The sequence below is a fragment of the Lynx rufus genome, unplaced genomic scaffold, assembly GCF_022079265.1.
Source record: "Lynx rufus isolate CCGP_SWC_20201006 ecotype Redwood Valley unplaced genomic scaffold, mLynRuf1.p SCAF_6, whole genome shotgun sequence".
In the NCBI taxonomy this organism is placed as follows: domain Eukaryota; kingdom Metazoa; phylum Chordata; class Mammalia; order Carnivora; family Felidae; genus Lynx; species Lynx rufus.
The window spans coordinates 143,930,672-143,950,919 of record NW_025814878.1 but is presented as its reverse complement, the minus strand read 5'-3'; the positions used below and the strand labels follow the sequence as shown (position 1 = coordinate 143,950,919).

Below are 20,248 nucleotides of genomic sequence, written 5' to 3'. Positions count from 1 at the left end.
TCAATGCACATGATGTGTGCATGGATGTGACTGTGTGTTTTTGGTGTGGAGGGGATGTGCTGGATGACAGCAACGTAGCAAGTGACCTATGGCTTCTTTCCACATGTCTGGGCCTCTAGTGCTCACAGTTCCTTCCTCGTCAGTGTCATAGACCCAGTTGGTTTAGGTTCCAGGAGATTCCCAAGAAGATGCACTGGTTTGGGAGGACGCCCGCACAGAAGCCCACGGGAGCAATGGAGTGTCCAGCACCAGCCTGGGAGCACTGCTTCCCCAGGGCCTCCAGAGTCTCTCCTTCTGCAAGAGAGGGCATGGGGCTGTGTGTGTGCCAAACAGAGAGCCACCAGGTGACATTACCGCTGACTCTGGGTGGACATGTGGGTGCACATGTCCCACCTGTTGTGTGAGACGTCCTTGGGGGTGATGGTCCTTTCAGGAACAAACTCCTTCTCAGTGTGGAACCATGACACCAGATGCCTGCCTTGCAGTCTGGCCCTGTGTTACCGCACTTGTGATTACTTCAACCCTTTCTGAACTTCTCGAACTTTGAGACCGTCTTGCCCATCAATGTATTGTTTTCGCTGCCATTTTCCTTCTGTTTTCACTTTTAGTGAGTTTTCTGTTCTCTGTTTAATGCGAATCCCTGTATGTGTCTCCTGTCTCAGCTTCTGATATTTGTCTGTCTGTATTTGTCTTCTGTCTCTTTCCCTCTTTTTGAGACTTTCCCTCTTCACTGTCCCCACTTAAGCTCTTTTCCCATTTATCCAGTGGTGACCACGGAAATCAAACGCAGGGCAGCAGTGCAGGACGGTCGTGTCTCCCTCAGGAAGGTCGGACTGTTCCCGCTACTTCCCTCAGATGGAGGATGATGGTGAGGAAGAGGGTCAGATGGCCGGGACAATTCAGAGACTAGAAATGGCCCATTTGAGAATTTATTAAACTGGTGACAATTTGCATGTTTCTGATGAAGGCCTGTCCCGACAATTTTAGCTTCACAGAGAGGATGGTGTCAGGTCCCTGCTGGAGAAGCTTCCTGCTCCTTCCTTTCTCTATCACGTTGCTTTTCTGTAAAATCATAGTTCAATTAGCATTCTTTTGGTGCGCATTTCTGATTGCTTAGAAATTCCTTATAATGTTTCTTTTTTGCCTAGCTTAGCCTTTCTAAATGTGATTTTATCATGCTCATTTCATCCATTTAAAAACTACCTGAGATCATATATCTCTTACTCTTATTAGCCTCCTTGTTTCCTGCTGTCTTATGGTCATAGTTATAATATTGGGCACCTCACTGTTATGTAAAATATGTTCAGTTTAAAGAATAATTAACAAGGGAACGCTCATGCTGTCGCCTCCCTTGTAAATTAGAACCTCACACAGAACCTCGACTGGCCTGTCCCCAACTGCAGACTGTCTCTTGGCGTTTATGGTGACTTGTTATAAGCAACCCTTTGTTACCATTTTTAGATTTAATTACAATTTTTTACTGTGACTACAGTCTTATCACCCATATGTGAGTCCATCAACAGCCGTTCTTTCTACCTGTTTTTTTATGCGGAGGGATGGATTTCTTTGTAACTTGCATCATTTGCTCAGCACCTTTGTGTGAACAGCGTTATTTCAATATGTTTAGCGGTGGTTTCATTCATATTGTTGTAGAGCACACACTTTTGTATGAACACACCACAGTTCACCCAGTATGGTTGTTGGGCATTAGGATGGTTGCACGTTTTGCTTGATACAAACAATGGTGCTGCTGACCGTTCTTATATATGTGTCTTCGGACAGGTGACTGAGCATTCCCCTAGGTCATATCGCATCTAGGAATGTCAGTGTGGGTCAGCATCACTCGATAATGCCACACTGTTACCAAAGTGATTTGAGCATGTACGACTGGCAGCAGTGAGTGAGGCCTGGGATGAAAAGCATAATAGCAGGTGTGACACCGGGGGGTATTGTCTTTGCCAGTTTTCCCCATAACCCTCAGGATAGGACCTAGCTGGTATGGGAATAACGTAGAAAATTCAAATGTAAGAATGCCTTTTTAAAATTTTTGTTTGTGTGTTTATTTATTTTTGAGAGAGCAAGAGAGAGACAGAGCATGAGCAGGGAGAGGCAGAGAGAGAGAGGGAGACACAGAATCCGAAGCAGGCTCCAGGCTCTGAGCTGTCAGCACAGAGCCTGACAAGGGGCTCGAACCCACAAGCCAGGAGATCATGACCTGAGGCAAAGCCGGAAGCTTAAGCGACTGACCCCCCAGGCGCCCTTAAATGTAAGAATGTTTTTAGCAGGAGGTGGTTTATCTCTTTAGGCAGAACATGACAAAGGAAACTGGAAGTTATAGATCTTTGAGAAACAGCCATAAAGTACCCATCAACTTCCTTCCATTTTTCTCAGTAATTATTTATAACTCTCCTGATAATTCAAAATCAATTTGATTTTAACAGCAAGACTAGCTGAATTTAAGGAAATCACATCCATTTTATTAAAAAGACATAAATTTTTAAATTCTTTGAGAACATCATTAAAACCTATAGATATAAACGGAACAGTGGTGTAGAGAAATTGAGTTTTTTCCCCACAACAGCATTAGAAGTTTCATAGAATTTGGTGGCTTTCCTTTACATTCATGCTAAAGATTAAAATGTGCCTAATTATTAGCTGTGTGATTCCATACAAGTTGTCAATGAATGAAATTAAATACAAAATTTATTCATATCTTTACATTTAAAATGAAGTAACTGAATGGATTCCTTATATATTTATATGTAAATATTTTGGGCAATGGTGAGAAAAACATCTGAAGTCTTCTAAAACATGTAGGTCATTCACAGATGGGAGCTAAGGTAGCTGGGAGGTCTAGGGAGTTACTTGTCCTCTGTGAGATATGTGAACTAAAAAAAGAGTCAGATTGGTCTCCTCTGGCATTGTCCCCCACAGTCATTGTCCCTGAGGATTGCCATGTCTGGGCATCTCAGTGACAGGGCTCATTAAGAGTGTGGGGCATCCTTTCCCAGGAGACATCAGCAGAAGAAGGGACTTGGTTCTGTGTGCCAGCCCAGCCACAGCTCAGAGTCACGGCACCCTCTCGCCTGCACGTAAGGGTCTCAGAGTCACACAGGCAGGTCATTGTATTCAGGAAACCATACTGACAGTTTGGGACTGCCTTCACCTTCTACCTCTGAGAGGCAAAGTGCAGATCTTTGGTACCGCATGAGGATCTGTGAAGTCATCCTGCGAAAGTGTCCTTTTGCTTCAGAAAAACGTACGGATGCCCCAGTGCTGGTAGAGTCAACCTTTGCGTTTCCTGCAGGCACTGATTCTACATGTCTGCGTTCCTATTCCTAGAACTGAATTTAGACAATAACTTGGAACGAGATAGGGAAATAGCTTAGATCCAACAGAGGAGGTGAGAGAAGGTGAGTAAAATGGAACGAAGTCTTTGTGTTGCTCTAGAAATTGGCAAATAGTTTATTTTCAGATGCAAATGTTCTTGAAACAAAAATGCTAAATGGTTTGCATGTATGGTCAGTTGTCTAAAGGAACCGACTATGGAAAGTTGTCAAATAATATAACTAAATTTAATTGTTCATTAGAAATGCCACCAAGTCATTCCTAGACTTTTCATTCTATTTCAGTACATTCATTATACCTCCGGATGCACGTGTGGAAAATTATTAAATATTCACGTTTAGTGATAATAAAATGTGCCCTTTCTGCACAAGTGTACAAGTATTAAATTACATGCTCCCATGCTTTCTCTTTGGTTCCTTACTATGTGTGAAATGGGATAATATTTGTTCCCTATGCAAAAACTCATTATGAGTATTTATATTTTCTAAATGCTCATTTTCTCCCTTATGGGTTACCACAATATCTAAAATATACATGGAGATTTTAAAAGGTATGTTGAAAATTACAACAGGGAAATTCCATATTGTGACTATTATCTCAATGCATCTTTATGTTGACTTTATTGTTAACAAGGTATGATGATCACTCATGGGAATACAAACACCAATATGAAAGAGACAAAGTTATGAAGATAGTTGAATGTTCATTCATTTATCATTGCCACTCGAGACCACATTGTCAAATGACAACTTGTGTGCCTGTGTTTGTGTGTATGTGTGTGTGTGTGAGTGCGTGTGTGTGTTCCTGTGTGTGTGTGAAAGCACTGAGGTGATGTGTAAAGTAGACCAGGTCCTGTCCTTCTATTCTTGGACACGATCATGAGTGGACTCTTGTATGAACACTGTTGGTGACCTGCCCAGACACTCTTTACCTACAGGGGCTCTAATCCAAACCCTACTTGGTATGAGTTTGGGCTCCAGAGTTCACGGCCATTCCTTTCATGAGAAAATTTCCCTCAGCTGAAAGGGAGCCACATTGCCAGGCGGTCTGGGGAACTGGTGGGGGCAGCTCATAGCCAGTGACAGACTATGGGATGGATAGAAGGTGCCAATGCCAAGGCAGGACTGCGATTCATGCTCCAGAGCTGTGCTGTCCAATACTTTAGTAAGTAGCCACGTTAGCCGCCTACATATAAATTCATTAAATTAAATAAAATATAAAATTCAATGTCTCAGCTAGGACATTTAAATGCTCAACTATGACTGGTGGAGAGTGGGCATAGTATTGGACAGTGAGGACAGAGTATTTCTACCATCACAGATGGATGCTTCTACTGGAGAGTTCTGGCCAGCTTCTCATGGGATCAGACTCCTGCTCTGTTCCACTGGAGACCACATCCTTGCTTAGCAACATTCTCTGCTGTCTTCCTTCCCTCACCCCGTTTATCCCGAGAGCATTCCCTGAATAAACAACACGCAATGGAAATCGTACTTCATCGTCTTCTTCTATAGAACCTGTCCTACAGCCCTGTCCGTGTTCATCACATGTGTCATTTCCTATGTAGTGATGGCTGCATTCCCCTCATTTTCTCATCCCCCATCATCATTGGGGGCCTGTTCTCATATGTCTGAGGTCAGCTCAGACCCATGAGACAGAAGCATCAAGAAAGCAACAGTGATTCATTCGTAGCACTGAGGCTACGGAAATCTTGCCCCCACTTTTTCAGGATTCATTCAGGAACTGGATAGGGCAGAGTGTGTATGTCAAATATATCAGTGAATGTTATATATTTGAAATGTCTTGAATGGAGACATTATCCTGAGATCTTTTCCTTTAAGATGTGTAGTGTGCATAGACTAGTATCTAGTCTTGTGGACGTATGTATTCTTCCACTAAAACTTAGAATTGTATGTCAGCATTGAGCTATTATGGTAATTGGAAATTCCTACTCCATCACCGTATGTGTGTCAGTACTAAGCATTTAACCTCTCACATTTGATGCATTTCTCTTAGTTATTATTGGAACATTGTGTTCTTCTGAGATGTCATTTGAATTATATACTTTTCTGATGTGAATTATTACATAGATTGGCAGTGTCTTTGTAGCTTCTGTTAATTTTTCTTTTCACTAATAACATTTCTTTCTCTCTATCTATAATGTGTAGTTTTTTCAAGTATTTATCTTTCATATGGAAATTAATAATATAGGTGTAATCTATCACTGGGCTTTCCTGTACTGTGTCATATCATGATAGTTGCTAGGGACACGTACTTTGCTCCTGTGCCCAGGAAGGACATGTTCACTATTTCCAGCCAGTTTTATTTATATAGTTTGTCTCAGATGAATCAATGCATCTTACTGCATTTATTTGTTTCATGCTACCAAACACAATGATGGTTCTTTGTCTAATGACAGCATTCTTCAAATTTTAAAAATGTGTACTTGGTTTTGAGAGATAGAAAGACTGAGTGCGAGCAGGGGAGGGGCAGAGAGAGAAGGAGGCACCGAATCTGAAGCAGGCTTCAGGCTCCAAGCTGTCATCATGGAGCCCAAAATGGGGTTTGAACCCATGAACTGAAAGATCATGACTTGAGTTGACGTGGGCGCTTAACCGACTGAGCCACCCGGGTGCCCCCAATTACAACATTTTTTAAATGGGGTGAGAAGGAAATGAAATGCAATTTCCCATTAGCCTCAGTGGACACATGTCCTTTCTCTTGGAAGATTGCTCTGTGTGGTGCACAAGCTTTAAGAGGGGTGGATGTGGAGAAGGGGACGAGGAAGGAACAGAGTGACCCAGATCAACGGAACATACTCGTGAGACTCGATGGGAGAACGCATTTCGCAGCCTGATCTGCCCCATGTCTGGTGTCACTAAAGGATAACAATTTTCCTGAATTGTGATGAGAAAAACAAGAGCAGTAACATGGTAGACTATGATGTGAGTGCTGTAGTTCCCTCCCCGCGTGCTCTCCAGCAACACTCTGGGGGCAATTGTTCCATTTAGGGACGATGACATTCTTGTGTCTGCTTCAGTGCACATCTCATTTGTCTGGTATTTTATTTTTCATAATCATTTTTGTACCTGTCACGTAGCCATTACGTATTTTTTTTACACACACACGCACACACACACACACACACACACCCACACAAACGATCCTGGAAAGCAGCAAATCATATGTACATGTTCATCTCACCAGGATTTTATCTTTTCTCAACTGTCTTCTTTGTCCTGATTAACATAATATTGTTAACATATATCATGATTTTATTCTCAAGGTGCAGTAGTACATAGGTGTTTTCTTGGGATGAGTTTACATTTTAGTTTTGCCTTTCTTCACCTTGGTAGTGCTTTCTTAATTAGGCACATTAAAAAGTTTGTGGGCAATTTATTTCAGGTAAATATATCGATATGTGTGTGTTCGTGCGTGAGACTCAAGCATGGTTTGTTATTTGTTCTTCTGAGCAGGTGTTAGAGAACACATCCTGTTGTTGCACACTTAGCCTGTCACAAATAACTGTATAATTATTTCTATTAAGAAAATTTTTCTGCACAGATTTTTTATGTGGAGATCACTGATTATATGTTTATATGAAATCAAAGGAGGTATAAAATAGTGTGAAATACCGTATCATCTCTTCAAATATTATGAATACTTCATGCCCGTTTTGTACCTGTTTCTTTCACACATCAATGGGTCCTCCCCCAAACCTGATTCAGATTGTAAAGTCTTAGAAGAATTAAAAATGCATGGTATGCCCAACCATTTGAATATGATACAACTGAAGGACTCAGTTTCTGATGCCTCTTTGGTCAGTGTATAACTATTCATCTTCTTCAGTAGTAAGCATGGGTAGAAAATGGTCATCACCCAGCCTCGAACCTGGGGCAATGTGTTTGGTCCAGTGTCACTAACTCTGCAAGGTAGCTCCCAGAAAGGTGATCATTGACGTAATGTGGACAGATGTCTGAGATTTTGTATAATACCAAAATATTGGTTTCTTTATGTCTTTCCTTATACTGCTATAAGTTTTGCATTATACTTCTTTGACCCATCATTGCTTTGAGAATGTATCTGTTTTTATCTCTGTGTGTTTATCTCTTTATTTATTTTATCATGGGAGTGATGTAAAACATTACAGGTTGTACATACTTACATGGTTGGGTAAACTTTTAAAATGTTTATTCTGATTAGGATGTCGATAAGGAATAATCCTACCTCTTTCAGGATTTTTATGAAATTTAATGGGTAACGTGTGAGACGGAAATCTGCAGAAGGAAGAGTAAGTGTTGCTCAATGGATTTTAGAGTTCAGATTCCAGCTGGCTCTGCATGGCCAATGAATTTTCAGAGTTCCTGTTAAATTGGTATGAAAATTTGAAGCACGTTTCAGGCCAAAGTTAAGCAATGTAATTGAACGGTACTGTTCTTGGGTTCTCTCAGATTGAGTGTTTGTTTTACTACGTACAAAAAAAAACCTATGTGGCTTTCCCAAATATAATACATTAGCTAGAGAGGCAATACTCCCAAAATGGTTATGTAGAAATAGTCGTGACATTTTGAATGTAATTCACTTCTTCACATAAGTACATCCTAGGTCATAAGTTCCTATATCGGCATGTTTTTTCCACAGTAAGTGGTGATATATATACATGTATTTTTAAATGTGTATTTATGTATTTTGAGAGAGAGACAATGAGGGAGCAGGGGAGGTGCAGAGTGAGAGGGAGAGACACGGAATCCCAGGAAGGCTCAGTGCTGTCAGTGAAGAGTCCAACACAGGGCTTGAACCCACGACGCATGAGGTCATGGCCCCAGCTGAAACCAGGAGTCGGGTGCTTACCCACTGAGACACTCAGGTGTCACCATATTATATTTTAATGCATGTGTGGTGTGTGCAAATCCAGTTGTCTAGAATCATGAGACACATGTTTATAATAACATCTCTCCTTCTCCCTTATACATTTTTACATAACTTAAATCTGCAACATACATATATTTTTATAGTACTTTAAGTTATAGTAAGTGTGGACTGAAAGACCCTTATATTCCGATGACTGATGCAAACACAAGGTCCATAATTTGATTTTTCTCACATTAAATAGTAATGATTTACTTTTTATTATAATGTGAACTGTATTGGTATAAGCTATGTCAATTTCCATGAGTATATCATTATTCAAATTATTACTGATAAAGTCCATGACCGTGTGTTTTCATATGATCGATTCAACCCCCTGCCACCTTTTTTTCCTTTTTGAAGATTCTCTTAAAAATGGCTAAATACAGGGGCGCCTGGGTGGCGCAGTCGGTTAAGCGTCCGACTTCAGCCAGGTCACGATCTCGCGGTCCGGGAGTTCGAGCCCCGCGTCGGGCTCTGGGCTGATGGCTCGGAGCCTGGAGCCTGTTTCCGATTCTGTGTCTCCCTCTCTCTCTTCCCCTCCCCCGTTCATGCTCTGTCTCTCTCTGTCCCAAAAATAAATAAACGTTGAAAAAAAAAATTAAAAAAAAAATGGCTAAATACTTGCTGTTGACAGGAAACATGTGGTAAGAAAGGATGGACCCGAAAAATGGAAGTTCTTTCACGGGCTTTATCCTGCTGGGTTTCTCTGACCGGCCTCAGCTGGAGCGAGTCCTCTTTGTGGTTCTTCTCATCTTCTATCTGCTCACCCTGCTGGGAAACACAAGCATCATTGCGTTGTCCCGCCTGGACCCACACCTGCAGACTCCCATGTACTTTTTCCTGTCCAACCTAAGCTTTCTGGACCTGTGTTACACGACCAGCACTGTTCCTCAGCTGCTGGTTCATCTCAGGGGACCAGACAAGTCCATCTCCTTCGCTGGCTGTGTAGCTCAGCTGTTCGTCTCTCTAGGGTTGGGATGCACAGAATGCATTCTGTTAGGGGTGATGGCATTTGACCGCTACGCAGCCGTCTGCAGGCCCCTGCACTACACAGTGATCATGCACCCCCGTCTCTGTGCCCTGATGGCTTCTGCATCGTGGTTCATTGGTTTTGCCAACTCCTCGTTGCAGACGGTGCTCACCTTCTTTGTACCACTTTGTGGGAGAAAGAAAATAGATCACTTCTTTTGTGAGATCCCCCCACTGCTCAAGCTTGCCTGTGTTGACACCACTGTGAATGAGTCTGAGCTCTTCTTTGTCAGTGTGATCATTCTTCTCATACCTGTGGCATTAATCACGTTGTCCTATGGTCGAATCGTCAGGGCAGTGTTAAGAATAAAGTCAGCTGCTGGACAGAGGAAAGCGTTTGGGACATGTGGGTCCCACCTCACAGTGGTCTCCCTGTTCTACGGCACAGGCATCTACATTTACCTTCAGCCCAGCAGCAACTACTCCCAGGATCAGGGCAAGTTCATTTCTCTCTTCTACACCATTGTCACCCCCATGGTCAACCCTGTCATATATACTCTGAGGAATAGGGATATGATTGGAGCAATGAAGAAAGTGTTCTGTAGGGATATGACCCTAGATGACTGAGGGGAAGACCATTTGACAGAAGACTTTGAATGCCAGGGTCTTTCAGGTTTTTGTGTCCTCCATATTTCCCCTGATAACTCTCAAGGGAAATTCCTTAATTCATTCTTTTATGCAAGTGGGTGCTCAAACTCTAAGTTCATGCATGCATTACAGCCTCCAGAGATGCTGATTTAGTATTCCAATGCCATCTGCATCATATTAATATTTTAAAAAGTTACAAAGGATTTTCCTATTTCACCCTCATTTGGGAACACTATTACATTTCTAATTGCAAAGGACAATGACACACACACCCTAAAAACATAGCAAAATAAGAATGGAAACCACCAGTACACTATAATAAATATTGTAGCATTCTCCAGCAATTGCTGGAGCCTATTGCTTATTCTTGCAATTTGATCACGGCTCTATTACAACATTTGGAGCCTCACTGGGTCACAGCTTTTTCCCAGAAGTAGGAGGGCAACTGTAGGAAAAACAAACTTTAGCTGAGAGAAAGCTTGCAAACATCCATCCTGATAAAGCTGGTCACATATCATTCTGTGGTGTATTGTTGCCATTCTGACACTGTTTTCGTTTTGAACCCAATTGTTTTTCAAGTGTTCTTGTTTGAAATTAATATTTATTATTTTATTTTTAATTAAAAATAATTTAATTTTTAATAATTTAATAATTAAAATAAATATAATTTATGTATTGTAAAAATAAAAATAATTTAAAAATAATTTAATTTTTATTGTCATTCCATTAGAGTTAACTTACAGCATTATATTATATTACTTTATACTTTAACGGTACTTTATAAAGTACTTTATAGTACTTTCCTGTGCAATATAGTGATTCAACATTTCCATCATCACAGGTGCTCTCTTTAATCTCCATCACCTTTTTAACCCCTCCCCCAGGCCATCCATTGTGGCACCAGTGAGCCCAGAGAAGGGAAGGGACATTCTCAGTTCATGCATCCCTACCTTCGTAGCCCTGTCCTGGCCTTAGAATTGTCACATGTTACCATAACGGCAGGGTGTGCAGTGTAGGTGACTGCACTCTGGACACGCCCTCTGCATCCTGCTAAACTCACTCCTGGATCAGTCATCAGAGTGCAATCACCCCTGTAAGTCCCTCCTGTACCTCCTAGTCTGCATATTTTGCCACTACTGTTTGCCAGAGTCCCACTCTGACCAGGCTCATGGAGGAGGCAGGAACAGGTCACAGACCACTGGCAACCCCACCTTTGCAGGTGACTGCTTTTTGGATGCTTGTTTTGTGACACGGGTGAGAGCTCTCTTTCACTGCTGTGGTGTTGTGTCATGTTTGAGCCGTGCTGGTGCAGACTGGGAACCACCGTGTGTAGACATGTGGTTTGCAGGGACAAGGGGGGCTGGGTGTCAATGCAGAAAGGAGAGGGTGAATTCCTGGAGATCAGTGGGGTCAGGGGAAGGGCTCCTCTAGGTGGCCTCAGAGACAGGACACTGGCTTCTGGGAGGAGACATTTCCTTCTTTCCCCATGGCCCTTCCTGCTGTTTTGGAATTAAGTTGACATGAGACAGAGTAACAGGAGAAAACGGCCAAAGTTTTATTACCACCACACGGAGGCCCAATCTGGACATTAAGACCCAAAGAAATGAACAACCAGGTGGTTTTTACCCTGTTTACAGAGAGACAATAGATGAGCATGGAATTGACAGGAGAAAGAAAACCAGTGTTTGGAGCTGCAGTTAGCAGGGAATGCGAAGTGGAATGTGGGCTGAGGTAGTGGGTTAGTAAAAACTAGCAGGTTTATTTCTACAGCCTTCTCAGTTCTAAGGTCCCTACCTGTGGTGATAACTGGTTGTTTTTACTTCTCAGACCTGGGAGGAGACTTTCATTTGGGAGATATTTCCTGCTTCCAGGGGGACAGAGGAGGGTGTGATGTCCTCCCACCTGCTCTTTCCCCAGTAGCTTCTATTCACGGTGATCAATATGTTGTTGAGGTCCACGTTGGGGGGCCTCCCTGGGTTCCCACACTGGCTCCATTTAAAAAATTTAATTCTATTCATTTACATTGTTGGGGGGATTTATTTTAACCACTGGAGGGAATGAAATCTACGAGATCTCTAGGAAGTGTAAGTTCTTCTGTTTCCTGAACCATTTCTGAGAATGGTTTCAACCCCTTTTCAGGATGAGGGTGTTCAGTTTTTGTACTTGTGTGTTGAGTCTCAGAGAAGCATCGTGGACGTTTCTACTGATTGGGTTATTTGGGATCTCCATGATCAATGGCCTGTCTTGATCAGTGGTCAAAGCCTTTGACAGGGCCCCGTCCCCCCGAATCTGTGGTAGCAGGTCACACATAATGCTTTCTCACATTTGTAAGTCGTCATTTCAAGCACTTGGAAACATGAAATAGTTTGCAAGATTCTCTTTGGAGAGCTTCTTTAGTAACTTATCTCAAGTGAGAACTCGGTTTTAATGTGTTTAAAGGAAGCAGGTTGGCTAAGAATGTGTTCTTTCCAGCTTGAAATCAGCCTCTCCCAGGTTTCACCCTCCCTCTTAGAAAAACCACCTCTATTCCCGCAGAATGAGTCTCCTCACAGTCTGCCACAACGTGTTACATTTTCGTTTGCATTTAGGTAGAAGCAATATATATATTAATATATTATTAAACACATACACCCACGGACATGCTCGTGCACAAAATGTGCTCCATATCCAATCAACTGTAGGCCAATCTCTGAACCCTTTTGTGAAGATGATTACTACAAGAAATTATGTTTCCTTGAGCTTATCCTACTTAGAAGTGCCAGGCTCATACACGATGTATTTCCAATATGTTCTGAAATACAAATACATCCTAGTGTATGTGGTAACAGTATCCCTGCTGATCACTTGAATGGAGAAAAAAAAACTCTTTCCAGGAGGTGGAGGGAGCAATGGCTGTTGGTAGAATCTGGTACCATTCAAGAGCTCCATGGAACAAACTATACCCCTATAGACACAATAAGCTAAGAAATTTAGAAGTCACCGTGAAAATTCTTGACTCTTTCTCAAATATTAGTTGTCCGTATGTGGATGGGTTTATTTCTGTGCTCTTAATTGTGTTCCTTTGGTGTATGTGTCCGTTTCTTGATCTAGTAACATGCTGTTTTGATTCCTAGATATTTATAATACAGTTTGAATCAGGAAGTCGGCTGCCTGCAGCTTTGTTCTTCTTTGTTGGAATGGCTTTGGCAATTGGGACTTTTGTGGCTCCATACACATTTCAGGATTGTTTCTTATTCTATCTGTGAAATATGCCATTCAAATTTTGATAGGGAATGCATTGAATCTAGAGATGATTTTGAATACTGTGAAAATTTTTCAATCTTAATATTTTTAAATATAATTTATTGTCAAGTTGGCTAACATACAGTGTATACAGTGTGCTCTTGGTTTCAGGGGTAGATTCCCATGATTCATCGCTTACATTGCAACACCCAGTGCTCATCCCAACAAGTGCCCTCCTCAATGCCCAATTCATGAACACAGGATATCTTAATTCTCTTCAATTTGTTCCATCAACTTATGCAGTTTTAAATGTAGAGATATTTTGCCTCCTTGGTTAAATTTAAACCTACGTATTTTATCGTTTTTGATGCTATTGTGAATGTGGGATGAAAAAAATCTTTTCACGTTTTTGGAAATCGCAAGACTTAATTCTTTTTATTGCTGAGTACTATTCCATTTTGTGTGTGTGTGTGTGTATGTGTGTGTGTGTGTGTGTGTGTGTGTATCACAGTTGCTTTTTTTTTAATTTAATTTTTTTTAACTTTACATCCAAACTAGTTAGCATATAGTGAAACAATGATTTCAGGAGTAGATTCCTTAATGCCCCTTACCCATTTAGCCCATCCTCCCTCCCACAACCCCTCCAGCAACCCTCAGTTTGTTTTCCATATTTATGAGTCTTATCTATTTTGTCCCCCCCGTTTTTATATTATTTTTGTTTACCTTCCCTTATGTTCATCTGCTTTGTCTCTTAAAGTCCTCATATGAGTGAAATCATATGATTTTTGTCTTTCTTGACTGATTTATTTCACTTAGCATAATACCCTCCAGTTAAATCCATGTAGTTGCAAATGGCAATATTTCATTCCTTTTGATTGCCAAGTGATACTCCATTGTATATGGAGGATGTGGTAATATATACCACATTTTCTTTACCCATTCATCCATCGATGGACATTAGGGACCTTTCCATACTTTGGCTATTGTTGATAGTGCTGCTCTAAACCTGGGGGTGCATGTGTCCCTTCGAAACAGCACACCTGTATCCTGTGGATAAATGCCTAGTAGTGCAATTGCTGGGTCATAGGGTAGTTCTATTTTTAGTTTTTTTTGGAACCTCCTTACTGTTTTCCAGAGTGGCTGCACCAGCTTGCATTGCCACCAATAATGCAAAAGAGTTCCGCTTTCTCCGCCTCCTGGCCAACATCTGTTTTTGCCTGAGTTGTTAATGTTAGCCATTCTGACAGGTGTAAGCACCACAGTTTCTTTATCCATTCATTCATCTTCTTACTTCATGCAAATGTTTATGGCCATTTGGGCTGTTTCCATAAATTGGCTATTGTTGATAGCACTGCTATAAACATTGGGGTACATATGCCCCTACAAATTAACACACTTTCATCCTGTGGATAAATTCCTAGTAGTGCTATTACTGGATCATAGGGTAATTCTATTCCTAATTTTTTGAGAAATCTCCACAGTGTTTTCCAGAGTGGGTACAACAGTTTTCATTTGCACCAGCAGTGCAAGAGGGTTCCCTTTTCTCCACATCCTTGCCAACATCTGTTGTTTCCTGACTTGTTCATTTTAGCCACTCTGACAGGTGTGAGGTGGTGTCTCATTGTGGTTTTCATTTGTATTTCCCAGACAATGAGCATATCACATGTGTCTTTTAGCCATCTGTGTCTTTTTTTTTGAGAAGTGTCTGTTCATGTCTTTTGCCCATTTCTTAGCTGGATGACTTGATTTTTAGGTGTTGAATTTGACAAGTTCTTTATAGATTTTGGATACTAACCCTTTATCTCGTATGTTGTTTGCAAATACCTCCACCCATTCCATTGGTTGCCTTTTAGATTTGTTGATTTTTTTTTCCTTCGCTGTGCAGAGGCTTTTTATCTTGATGAGGTCCCAATAGTTCATATTTACTTTTGTTTCCCTTGCTTCTAGAGACATGTCTAGTAAGAAGTTGCTGCAGCCTAGGTTAAAGAGGTTGTTGTCTGTTTTCTCCTCTAGCATTTTGATGGTTTCCTGTCTCACATTTAGGTCTTTCATCCATTTTGAGTTTATTTTTGTGTATGGTGTAAGAAAGTGGTCCAGGTTCATTCTTCTGCATGTCACTGTCCAGTTCTCCCAGCACCATGTGCTGAAGAGACTGTCTTTTTTTCCACTGGATATTCTTTCCTGCTTTATTGAATCCACTGAAACCTATGGAAAGCTTAGGAAAGAAATTACAGAAGACACAAAGAAATGGAAAAAACATTCCATTCTTGTGGATTACTAGAGCAAATACTGTTAAACTGTAGTTACTACCCAAAGCAATCTACACATTCAATGCTATCCCTATCAGAATTACACCAGCATTCTTCACAGAGCTAGAACAAACAATTCCAAAATGTGTGAAACCAGAAAAGATGCCAAATAGCCAAAGTAATGTTGAAAGAGATACCTATAGCTGGAGGGAGCACGATTCCAAACTTCAAGCTGTATTACAACGCTGTAATCATTAAGACAGTATGGTACTGGCACCAACACAGACGTATAGATCAATGGACCAGACTCGAGAATCCAGAAATGGACCCACAAATCAGTGGCCTATTAATCTTCAACCTACCAGGAAAGATATCCAGTAGACAAAAGAGAGTCTCTTCAGCAAATGACTGGACTTCCCGTACTATCTTCTGTAAGAATAATGAGGGTGGGCATCCTTGTCTTGTTCTGATCTTAGAGGAAAAGCTTTCAACCTTTTGCCATTGAGTATGTTACCACGAGTTTGTCATAAATGGCCTTTCTTGGGGCGCCTGGGTGGCGCAGTCGGTTAAGCGTCCGACTTCAGCCAGGTCACGATCTCGCGGTCCGGGAGTTCGAGCCCCGTGTCAGGCTCTGGGCTGATGGCTCGGAGCCTGGAGCCTGTTTCTGATTCTGTGTCTCCCTCTCTCTCTGCCCCTCCCCCGTTCATGCTCTGTCTCTCTCTGTCCCAAAAATAAATAAACGTTGAAAAAAAAATTAAAAAAAAAAATAAATGGCCTTTCTTATGTTGAAGCACATTCCATCTACAGCTAATTTGTTGAGAGTGTTTACCATGAAAATATATCATGTTTTCTCAAATGCCTTACTGCATCTATTTGGAAAAACAAGTTTTTTATTCCACTCTACTCATGTGATGTATTGCATTGACTGATTTGTGTATGTTGGTTTGTCCTGTATCCCTACTACACCCCTCTTGATCATGGTGTTTGAAACTTTAAATGTGCTGCTGAATTCGATTTATCAATATTTTGTTGAAAAATTTTGCATCTATATTTTGCAGAGATACAGGTCTATAGGTTTCCTTCTTTTTTTCTATGATTTATCTGTGTTTTACATAAGGTTAATGCTAATCTTGTGAAATGTGTTTGGGAGTGTCTTGTCTCTTCAATTTCTTTGAAGAGTTTGAGAAGGGTTGGTGCTAGCTGTTTTATAAATATTTATGAGGGAAGAGGTAACTATATTTGTATCAGACAAAATAGGCTTTAAGCTAAAAATGAAAACAAGGGATAAAAACTTCAGTTTATAAGGGGGTCAATTCATCAAGAAGTTATAACAAGGGTAAATATATGGCAACCAACATGGGAGCACCCAAATGTATTAGGCAAATGCTAACAGTTATGAAGAGAGAAATAGACAACTATATAATAACAGTAGGGACTTCAATATTCTAATATTAACAGTGGACAAATCATTCTGACTGAAAGTCAACAAGGAAATATTGGACTTGAGCCATAATTAAAAACATTCAATACACATATATGGAACTTTCATCCAACAGCAACGCAATGCATATTCTTACCAAGCACACCAGGAGCATTCTGCAGGATAGACCATAAGATAATTTATAGAACAAGTCTGTGCAAATTGGGGAAAATTGCCCTCTTGCAAGTGTCTTTTTTGATCACACTCCGATGAAAATGAACATCGACAACAAAGAAAAGCCAAAAAAAAAAAAAAAAAGGAAAGCTCAATTTTGCAAAGATGTAAAAATTAAATAACATACCTCCCTGAAACTAATGGGTCAAACAAGACATCAAAGGGAAATCAAGAAACATCTTGAAAAAACGAAAAGAAAACACTACGTACTAAATTATAGGATGCTGCTAAAGCAATGCTAAAGGGAAAGTTTACAGCATTTAAAGCACTACAGTAAGACAAAATATTCTTAAATCAATGACCTAGCTTTACTCCTCCAATAACTAGGAAAAGACCAAAATAAGCTCCAAGTTGGCAGAAGGAAAGAAATCACAAAGATCAGAGCTGAAATAAATGAAATGGACACCATAAAACAATTGCAAATCAACTTAGAAGGAAGAAGAGAACCAGAACTCACTGTACAGATGATCTTGGATTGAGGTCTTCGAAGGAAAGTTAGGTGAGGTTCATTCTACTAGACTAAATATTATTTAGATCATAAGCACTAATAGTCTACTGGTTCAGTACACCGGAAAGAAGTAACATAGCTCATTTGCAACACAAAGCCAATCACGTGTGAAAGGAACACAAATCTTTATGGGATTATTTAGTATCATAGTATTCTGATCATATCAGGCTTGCTTCAAACTGATTAAAATTAAGTGATTCGAAGTACATCATGCACACGAGAGTGGAAGTAGCTTCAGGGTAAAGTCTGATGACATTTCCCATGTTGTACACTTTCTATCAACCGCGCTCAGATCCATCATCAGAATATAAGCAGAGCCCCGAATTCTCCTCCCCCACTTCTCCTTCCAGTAGTGACTCTTCTGGGCAACCACCATTCTGGCTTCCAATACCACAGATTCATTGTGCCTGCTTCTGAATTTCACATGAATTCAAAGTAAATTTTATACCATTCAATTCGAACAGTATGAACTGTTTTGCAGCTGGCTTCCTTCACTCAGCGGTGTGTTTGCAAGAGGCATTCATGCTGATGTATGTAGCTAGTATTTGTTGATTCTCATTATTGTATACATTCCAAAGGAGGATACATCATAGTTATTTTTAGATTCTTTTATTGAACCCATATTCTCCCCACTAGAATATTGAGCTCCATGGAGACAGGGCTGAGTGTTGTGATTGCTGATCACAGTCGAAATCAGTGGAACAATGCCCTAAACAGAGGAGGTGCTTTATAAGGATTTGTTGACTTCAGTGACAACCGGGTTGTAGTCACCCAGAATCTGCAAACCCTGTATTAGCTCCCTCTGGAGCCTGTGGTTCCTCTCACCAGTCTCCTCAGCGCCCCCTTGACCTCCTTGTTCCTCAGAGTGTAAATGAGGGGATTCAGTAGGGGAGTCACCAGAGTGTAGAAGAGCGCAATGCTTTTGTTGACATCCTGCGAGTAGCTGGAGGGAGGCTGGAGGTACATGGAGATGAGTGTGCCAAAGAAGATGACCACCACCATCAGGTGGGAACCGCAGGTTCCGAAGGCCTTCCGCCTGCCCTGGGCCGATTTGATCTTCAGGACGGCCCTGGTGATGTGGCCGTAGGACACTAAGATGAGCGACAGAGGCACCACGAGGAAGAAGACACTGACCGCGAAGACTTCAGCTTCGATGATGGAGGTGTCAGCACAGGCCAGCTTGAGCATCACCGGCACTTCACAGAAGAAATGGTCCACCCGGTTTCTCCCGCACAGGGGCAGGGTCATGGTCAGGGCCGTCTGTAGCACCGAGCTGCCGAACCCTGTGAGCCAAGCAGTTAGCACCAGGCGCAGGCAGAGCTGCGGGTGCATGATGATCAGGTAGTGCAGTGGGCGGCACACGGCGGCGTAGCGGTCATAGGCCATGACCGACAAGAGCACACACTCCACGCCCCCGAGCCCCAGGGCGATGAGGAGCTGGGTCACGCAGCCGCCATAGGTGATGGTCTTGTCCCGCCCCTTGAGGTTGGCCAGAGTCTGAGGGACGGTGCAGGTGGTCAGACACAGGTCCATGAAAGAGAGGTTGGAGAGGAAGCAATACATGGGGGTGTGCAGGCGAGGGTCCCGCAGCGACAGGAGTATAATGGTGCCATTGCCTATGCAGCTCAGGACATAGCCCATCAGGATGACCACAAAGAGAGGCGTCTCCAGCTGAGGCCTGTCGGAGAAGCCCAGGAGGAGGAATCCTGAGGAGGTGCTGCCATTCGCTCTTTCCATGGCACTCAGTCTGCACAGTTAGCAGGACTCCCCTGTTTTCTCTTACACCTTCAATCCAGCCCTGTTTTCCCAGAGCGGGCGCGTGGAGTCTGAGTGGAGGCCTGAGAGTTTGCACACACCCTTCCTTGTTGGGGAGCGATGGGGTGATAAACAGCCCCTGAACGGGAGCATCTTCTGTGTTTCAGGCACTGCCCTAGACGTGGGTGCACTGCCTCCCAATGACTTCTGAGGTTGGCACGTTCCTGATCTGTGTTGACTAGATGAGTGAAGTGGGAGTGAAGGAGGTTCAGTAAGTTTCCCAGGGGCACTCACCAGGCTTCAGACTGACTCCACAACCTGGGTTCTTGACCAGCAGGGACACTGTCTTTTCGTGAATGCATGAACACTGAAGGTAACTGTAGTTTCTCAAAAAAATTAATCTAGTCATTCTGAGTAAGGTGCAAATTTGCACTGTCCCTTCCCTCTATGTTTGTTTGCCATCAAGAATTGAAATACGTGCGTCGCGCTCCCCTACTTCTAATTTGTGGGGAGAAAAAATGTGTTTTCTGAAAGTGCATAGAGAAATTTACCATTACCAATTTTATACAAGGGGAACAATATATTTTGATGCATAAACTAATGAACTCTGGGGATGGAGCCTGAAATCGTGGTTATGATTGGGAAGCATCTATTGGAAATGATTGAAGAATTCATCGTGCCCAGTGTTCACTTTGCAGGATGACTAATCCTGACTAATTATCACTGACAGCAATTTCAGTAACGTAGCAGGAAATCATCAATCCAATGTTTCATTTTCTTTTGTCTCACATTACAGCTCCCTTTCAAACTTTTTTAGTATAGTGGAGAAATATTTTATCAGCATCTCAGTCTGTACTTCCTGTAAAGGTCAACCTCGTAGGAATCATTCTGTTTTTTACCAAAATCATTGGGCTTGCTCTTAGAAATAACCTCCCTTCACCCTTCGCACCGTGAGGCAAGCTTAATAATAAATACAACCTGGAGAAG

General features: G+C 41.8%; 1 protein-coding gene and 1 pseudogene across 1 annotated transcript; one reads left to right on the top strand and one right to left on the bottom strand.

Annotated features, from left to right (window-relative positions):
- The first annotated feature begins 8,895 nt into the window (after positions 1 to 8,895).
- On the top strand, positions 8,896 to 9,852 carry LOC124528430 (putative olfactory receptor 2B8; annotated as a pseudogene).
- An 8,446-nt stretch (positions 9,853 to 18,298) lies between these two features.
- LOC124528434 (putative olfactory receptor 2B8) lies at positions 18,299 to 19,243 on the bottom strand. The gene has a single exon (XM_047102056.1). It carries the CDS (start codon positions 19,241 to 19,243, stop codon positions 18,299 to 18,301), a length of 945 nt encoding a protein of 314 aa, XP_046958012.1.
- Positions 19,244 to 20,248: the final 1,005 nt, after the last annotated feature.